We start from the raw sequence: 7,173 nt of genomic DNA, 5'->3' as shown, positions 1-7,173 counted from the left end.
TGTCGGAGAATAGCATCTTTAATCTGCAGAGATGTCCACACAGGATCAGCATGTGCGCCACCAAGAGGTTCCTGAAACATCGGACAAGAAATCATGCAAGAAATTGGATTATGCTTTTCGCAAAAAAATAAAAACAGCAATTGCTGAAGAAAGTAAAACAGTGAAATGTGTCGACAACTGCAACCGATTATGGTTCAGTTAGAAAATGAGCTACACGACACTTCACTTAATTCAGAGGAGTTAATGACTACAAATTTATTAAGTATGATCGTTAGGTTACAGGTACAACTCAATATTTCCTTGCTCAGTTCAAGTTTATGCTCCCCCATGACCCAGAAAGGCTAACGTAGTTAAATAAGAGATGACGGTGCTTACAGGAATGATACCATCTGCTATTCTCCGCTTGTAGTGTTCTTGAGCAGTAATCTTCAGTTTCTCAGCTGCCTGAAAAACATGACGCATAGAGAGCTTGTTACAGAGTCTTACTCCAAGAAAACTTCATTACATCATTTAATATACCTTGGGAGCTGCTTTGGATGACTTCCACAATATAGCAGCACATGCTTCAGGACTGACAAAAGAGGTACAGAGTTAGTGGGAAATCAAAAGAAAATCAAAGAGTCAAAGAGAAGAAAACACAAGATTCTCTAAGATATATGAACAGGGGAAACAGAGCATAATGCAATGATTGGCATTTTACACGGTGGAAAAGATAATCCATCTTCAGGCAAAACAATTCAAAACAAGCAACCAACTGTAAGAAAGCCTTGGCGCTGTCCCAAACCTGATAATACAAGTTTGACAAAATCTCTTATATTCTCAAGCTCCGTAAAATGAATATGGTTATAGTTCTGACAGCACTAGCTAAGATAATTTGTCTTTGAAATAGAAATACTAGCATAATTTAACCTTGCGACATAGAATGCTGAGTTTTCAAGCATCAACAATTTGTTGGCACAAGCGATTGCAAGAGCACCACCTGAACCTCCTTCACCAGTGACTATCGTAATGACTGGAACTCTAAGGCCAAACATTGCCCTCAAATTGTGGGCTATTGCTTCACCCTGCAAGAAGTTATCAAAGCCACTTATATTCTTATGTCATTTTAAAAAAGCTTAAACAAAGGCTAAAAATTTTCATCAATCATCATAGACAAGTGCAGCTCGAAAAGAAAGCTCTTATACTTGTCCTAATTCCTCTGATTTTAGATCAGCAAAGGCCCCAGGAGTGTCGACAAATGTAACAATGGGAAATCCATGATGATCAGCATATTTCATCATTCGCAGAGCCTTTCTGTAACTGCAAATAAGCAATGGACAATCCAATTCAAAGTATATATCCTAAAAGGGCTGTAGACAAGAGCTAATAGCTTGGTAATTGAGCAAATATTTTTTGTCTGCTTGAGAAAGGTTCCATAGGCGTACCCGTGAGGAGTGGGCATTGCAAAGTTACGCATAATATTTTCCTTTGTGTTCCTTCCTTTCTGATGGCCTATGAACATGTAGCTTCGACCCTCCATGCTCCCTATACCCGTCACAATTGCTGGATCATCATAACCCGCGCGGTCTCCATGGAGCTCCACCCACTTTTTGAAGAACAAATTCAGTAAGACTTCATCATCTATAGAAGAAACGGTTTTATGATGAGAAGATGTTTAAATTGTACCTTCTCTGTGATGTTTAGAATATGATCAAGTACGGTGGGCCTGTTGGGATGTCGAGCAATGTTTAGGCGTTGGATGGGAGTCAAATGTGTGTATAAATCCTTAAGCGCCTGAAAGAATGCTAGTACACTTAAATTGAAGTTAAATATAGATGGTATAAAAATGACTTAAGGGAGCAGACATCTCTAACAAATGCAAGAAGAATTGATCATGATATCTATTATTTTTCATATATATGGGAAGAACCATATTATCTGTCCTCCCTTTAAGGTGGACTTTGGAATTCACAAACGTTATCAAATTCTTTCATAATCACCTGTTGATACTTCAGTTCCAAAGCATTAATTTGGTCAGTGAAATCCAATCCAGTATCATCAGCCATTCTTTGAACCTGTACACAGACCAAAATGGAAGAAACTCAAACGTACTTTAAGTTTTCTACAAAGTGATACAATAAAAAACAAACCAGCAACAATAGGCGGCTTGTATCTCGAAAGACCAAGTAACGAACCTCAATGATCTTCTGCTCCAAATCGACCAGTGGCTTCTCAAAAGCAAGTGTTACAGGCTTAGGTTTCTCTTTCAGAGGCTTGAAGTAAGAAAGATAAGTTAACGGTGCCTTGCTATTTGGATTGATATCATCCGGCCACGGGTAGTCGTGTTTCTTCCCTTTCCTAACTCTTGCAAAAACACGAAAACCATTCCCATTTCGTTTCCTCAAGCCCTCCAAATCCTTCAACCGGATACCATTGAAGTTTCGGAACAACCTCCCATTAGTATCACTCGACAAAAACTCGTTTGCAAAATGTGAAGTCAGCCCATACCCTGAACCAGTATCCTCTCCCCTTCCTCTCCCACAATTCCCAGATATAAGAGATAGAGTAGTCATGTCAACTATTCTACCGTACAACGAGCTTCACATCTGCAGATAAAAAGATTAAACAAATAGAAAAATCTGTGGTGCTAGGAGAAAATCAAAAGGCATCTTACAATCTAACTTCTCCAAATGACCTGGACCTGAGGATTTCCAATATTTCCAAACAAATGCAAAATGATTCATACTAGTATTTTGATCCCACCTTCTCACTGTCATATCATTTTCAATTAGCTTCAACGCAGACAGCCAGTTGAAAGCACTGATTTTTTTCTAAAAATTTTCAGCATCACAAATGTTACTATTGGCATAATTGAAGAGATTCAACAAAAATGACAATAGAAAGACGAAATCAGGGACAAAGAAACTACGCAATTTCAATAAAAACAAGCATGCAGAATAAAAGAAAATCTCAAGCACATGAATGTACCTGAGCGAAAGTGAATCAAGAACTTGAAAACAAGTGGAAAGGAAAAGAAATGGGAATTGGGGTTTTTGCTTTTTCTTTCAGGTTTGCTTCTGTGCAACTGTAGAAACTTCCCAGAGCAGGATTATATGGTTTGGCTTAACTGGAAAATGAAATGCGTGTAAGGTATATGTTTGTGATGATTGAGTCCTTGTTTTTGGATAAAGTCACTTTGTTTCTGCCTTGTCCTTTTAATAAGTCCCTCCTCGGCTCCTCCCATGTGACATGAGTTTGTGCTTACATCAATTTTGAGTTATTAGATATTAACACCAATTCATCGTCAATATAAATTTTTCCTGTGTTTTTTCATGGGCTAATCAAGTGTGCTTGTTCAGGGATATTAGTTGCTTTGCTTTCTTACTCCTACTAATTTGGGGAGTTTCAGAACATAATTCTTGTTTAATTGTTAGGGGTAGGAGGTGATAATGCTTAGTTGATATTTTACCTTATTTATCTAACTAATATATAAATAAGAAACCCTCCATACCAACAGATGGCAGTTAATGACGTTGTCATTCGACTTTTTATATTTTATATTAATTAATAAATTATTTATTTTTCTTTTTATTTAATATAATGTATTGAATTATATATTCAGCATTCAATTTGGTAGGTGAAAGGCATTAATTTCTTCAAAATTGAAACTTCATAATAAGTGGAAATTAGACTAAAACAAACTTTGTGCCTTTAAAGCAGAAAAATTTGAGATCAGACAGAAGACAAGTGGAACATCACTTATGTCACTATGACTGCTGCGCTGAGCAATCTGGTCGTACACACGACGTCGTATGTGTTGTTAACTGAAACCAAAAAATTAGGGTAATAATGTCTGAGCCCGGGTTCGAACCGGGGACCTCTAGTGTGTGAGACTAGCGTGATAACCAACTACACCACCCAGACACCCTTGCTTTCTTTTGCGACTTAATTATTATTGATTGGGGTTTGTTTATAGCTATTCCACAGAGATCTCTTTCTCTCGCGCACACACAGACACACAGTACGGTTCTTTCGCTCTTATTCTCTCCTCTCTTCTTTCTCTCTCTCTCTCTCACACACACAAGGTTTCTGCTGGAATCATCGCCTACGGATTTGAATCTGCAACTTGATTGTGAACTGGTAATTTTGCATTAAGTTTGATGGTTCAATTCCAGAAATATGCTGATTTGTTTTTGTTCTTTTTAGTAGTTGATTCAAGACTGAGTTTTTTGCCTTCACCCTACAATTTTTCTTTTTCTTTTTTGGAACTCTTCGTGTGTCAGCGATCGCAGTTTGATTTAAGTATCGGTTTAGTTTCTGAACATTACTTCCTTTCTGTTAGGATTGTTTCTTTTCTCAAACTTCGTCGTCACATTGCTTTTAGGAAATATAGTGCTGCCTGGTGTTCGTTATCTTTGAATTCTTTGTTATGTAGTATTGAAGGAAAAATGATCAAATCATATGAAAAAGTGTTGTACTGATGCTATTGTTGAAACTAGATTTCAGTGTAAGAAACATAGGAAAACTTTGTTCCTGGGTCTGATTTTTAAGGAAATTTGGAAGAAAGAACATGTCTATATAAACACATTTAGGCACACCTGCCTGTTATGCGTTATATGAGTTTCACTTTCATGATATTCAATCTCTTTATTCGGAAATTAATGCTTATTTTGCAACTGAGCTGAACTTTGAGGTTTCCGCCACGTTTGCTGATTCTACTATCATAGATCTAAACTTCGTAATTTCTTCTTTCTTTTTCTCATTTCAATTATAAGGATGTGGATGAGTTAATCAGTGCCTTTTGTTTTTCTAGACATACTGGGACTCAAACAATAACAAAAGGGTAGTTTAAACATGGTAAGGTGATTTGTGGATCATGTCATCATAATATGATATGATTTGGATTTCCTTTTTGCTGCACAAGGATTAGGTATTGATATTAAATTTTATGGATTTTCAGTCAGCGCTCTTCAATTTCCATTCGTTCCTGACAGTAGTGTTATTAGGCATCTGTGCCTGCACGTATGTGAAGTTGCATTTCCCAGCACTTCTGGAACAGAGAACTGGGTAAGCTTGTTTGTCATATAGTATGAATCTTTCAACTTGATTACAATTTACAGTTGTAGGATTAAGTAAGATGATTTTCTGCTTGTATTTAGTAATTTTGCTTCAGATAATGTAACCTCAGAAGAAAATGCCAATTTGTTCTCATTTAGCAGGGAATAAGTTAAATCACTGTTCACCTTCTGGATTCATTCGCATAGTTCGATAATTTTTCAAAGTGATGAAAGATTTACTTTAGAAGGATTGGGTATTGACAATGTAAGATGACAGCCTGCCACTGTTTAGCTTATTGATTCTCTCACACAGTTGAGTTATCACTCAAATCACATGGGTAATGCTGATTAGCATGGTTTGCATATAGGAAAGACATTGTAGTTATTTAAGAAAAATCTGTTTTCTGGTGTCCCTGAACCACCTCCTGAGGTCATTCTTGAGTATGTATAATTTGCTTCATGAGATAATTTTGGATATATCATCCTCTAATATAACATCTCTTAAAATGATTTGGGTCTTGTGAGGACTAAGCCATTGGTGATAGAATAGAATGTACCAATCTCAGCAAGCAATACTTTGCTCTGATCAAATGGGATAGATAAAATTGCCATTATATTATTTTGGATTTGCTGCTCCATCTTTTTATCTTCTATGTGATCATTATTCTTTATGATTATCTATTTTGTCATTTCTTTTGTCTTTTCCTCCAGAGACCTGTTTTTATTTACATCCTGATGTGGTGCTAATATGGCAGGTTTCGAGGTGTTTTCTGGAAGGCTGCTAGAATAGGTAGGTATCATTTACTAATTACTTCCATGTACAATTTGAGTTGCATGACGTGGTGCTTCTGAACTTGATACATATCTGTATTAAGCATATCTGATTTCTTTCCCAAGATATCTGCTGGAACAAGTTTAATAAGACGGGCAATGGACCAGGTTTCAAAGACTTCTAGGCGGGTTATTATTACTATGACTATCTTAACTACAAAAGCATAGCCTTATTATTTTTAAGAAACTGTGATTGTAGACGCCTTTGGATGTTCCATAACATGTTTAATCTGTTTTAGTCCTGAATCCTCTTTGCTGGGAATACATGTTGCTCAGCTACTTAGGAACGCTTCTGTGTAGGAGCATCATGTGATAATCGTTCAATTCAGCAAACAGTGAGGGTCTGTACGACTATTTCTGCTCCTCGCAATTCTATATTTGCTCTTTGACCTGAGTTAAAGTGAATCTGCAGTAAATAAGCTGAATCGGATTTTCCTTTTTACTTGAGTATTTGCTATAATATTAATAGTGATGATGCTTGTAAAAATCTTTTTGCAACTTCAAACTATGACTCATTGACAATGCTCCTTGTAACAGGAGAGAGGCTCAGCCCTTGGGTGGCTGTGGGGTGCTTCACAATGGGGGTTTCAATAATCTTCTTCTGAATGGAGATCTATGTATTTTCAGACTTAAGCTCCAAAGACCATATCAGATTTGTAGGCGATCATGTACTCTATCATGTAGTTGACAGTTAAGTTGAAGATTTGTTTGGCAGCTACTAGTGCCAAATTTAATGGTGGCGTTTGTGCTACTAATATGAATTGATCAAAGCTTCTTTGTTTGATTATTTTATGGTGAAAAGTTGCACATCTCGTCCGCTATCTCTTGTAAACCCCAATTTTTCTAATGTTCAGATTCTTTTTTGTCTGTGTTTTGTGTGTGTAAAAAATGTTGTCCAGCAGAAAATAGGAGAGGGGGGGGGGGGGGGGGTGATGGGAAAGAGCTTCAGTACTTGGTATTTTCGTTGCAACAATTTGCATGCTCGTGCTTGTTTTCTTCCAAACATGGTACAGTCTGAGAATTAGTGAAACCAATTTGAGTCTCTCCAAGCAAAGTGGCTATGCATAACCAGATCAACCTCTCTGATAAAGATGCTAAAAACTGCATTATTTACTGAAGTTACAAGGTTGCTTCCATCCATTGTTACCGGTCAGCAGCTTAAACTAGCAAATATTTCACTGTATGATGAGAATGATGTTCATATCTCATATACAACTTTTGTTTCTATGAACTATGAGGCAATGTTGTTTGGCATCTGCTAAGGGACGAACCAGTTAAGTTCCTTGGCTTCTAGGCATTCATAAAA

General features: G+C 36.9%; 2 protein-coding genes and 1 non-coding gene across 3 annotated transcripts in view; 1 reads left to right on the top strand and 2 right to left on the bottom strand.

Annotated features, from left to right (window-relative positions):
• The window catches only part of LOC105172253 (acetyl-coenzyme A carboxylase carboxyl transferase subunit alpha, chloroplastic), a gene marked incomplete in the record, with an annotated part of 4,484 nt that extends 1,301 nt beyond the window's left edge, over positions 1-3,183 (bottom strand). The window contains 11 exon segments of the mRNA XM_020695723.1: positions 1-71; positions 376-444; positions 520-571; positions 910-1,064; positions 1,185-1,299; positions 1,425-1,585; positions 1,666-1,773; positions 1,980-2,054; positions 2,175-2,585; positions 2,743-2,810; positions 2,968-3,183. Coding sequence (XP_020551382.1) covers positions 1-71; positions 376-444; positions 520-571; positions 910-1,064; positions 1,185-1,299; positions 1,425-1,585; positions 1,666-1,773; positions 1,980-2,054; positions 2,175-2,552 — 1,184 coding nt within the window.
• TRNAV-CAC lies at positions 3,830-3,903 on the bottom strand. The gene has a single exon. It is a non-coding gene; the product is annotated as a tRNA-Val (tRNA).
• On the top strand, positions 3,982-6,734 carry LOC105172247 (protein kish). The gene is made up of 5 exons (XM_011093621.2): positions 3,982-4,119; positions 4,793-4,836; positions 4,940-5,046; positions 5,792-5,826; positions 6,405-6,734. The coding sequence occupies exons 2-5, from the start codon at positions 4,834-4,836 to the stop codon at positions 6,470-6,472; spliced, it is 213 nt and encodes a 70-aa protein (XP_011091923.1). The 5' UTR covers positions 3,982-4,119; positions 4,793-4,833; the 3' UTR covers positions 6,473-6,734.

This window comes from Sesamum indicum, linkage group LG1 (assembly GCF_000512975.1).
Source record: "Sesamum indicum cultivar Zhongzhi No. 13 linkage group LG1, S_indicum_v1.0, whole genome shotgun sequence".
NCBI classification, from domain to species: domain Eukaryota; kingdom Viridiplantae; phylum Streptophyta; class Magnoliopsida; order Lamiales; family Pedaliaceae; genus Sesamum; species Sesamum indicum.
The sequence above is the reverse complement of the archived record's forward strand: the minus strand, read 5'-3'. Positions and strand labels throughout refer to the sequence as shown.

Excerpts from the sequence above, each read along its gene's own strand:
- LOC105172247 (XM_011093621.2), top strand. Across the intron at positions 5,047-5,791 it reads CTTCTGGAACAGAGAACTGG|GTTTCGAGGTGTTTTCTGGA; the intron begins GTAAGCTTGTTT and ends CTAATATGGCAG. Across the intron at positions 5,827-6,404 it reads CTGGAAGGCTGCTAGAATAG|GAGAGAGGCTCAGCCCTTGG; the intron begins GTAGGTATCATT and ends TCCTTGTAACAG.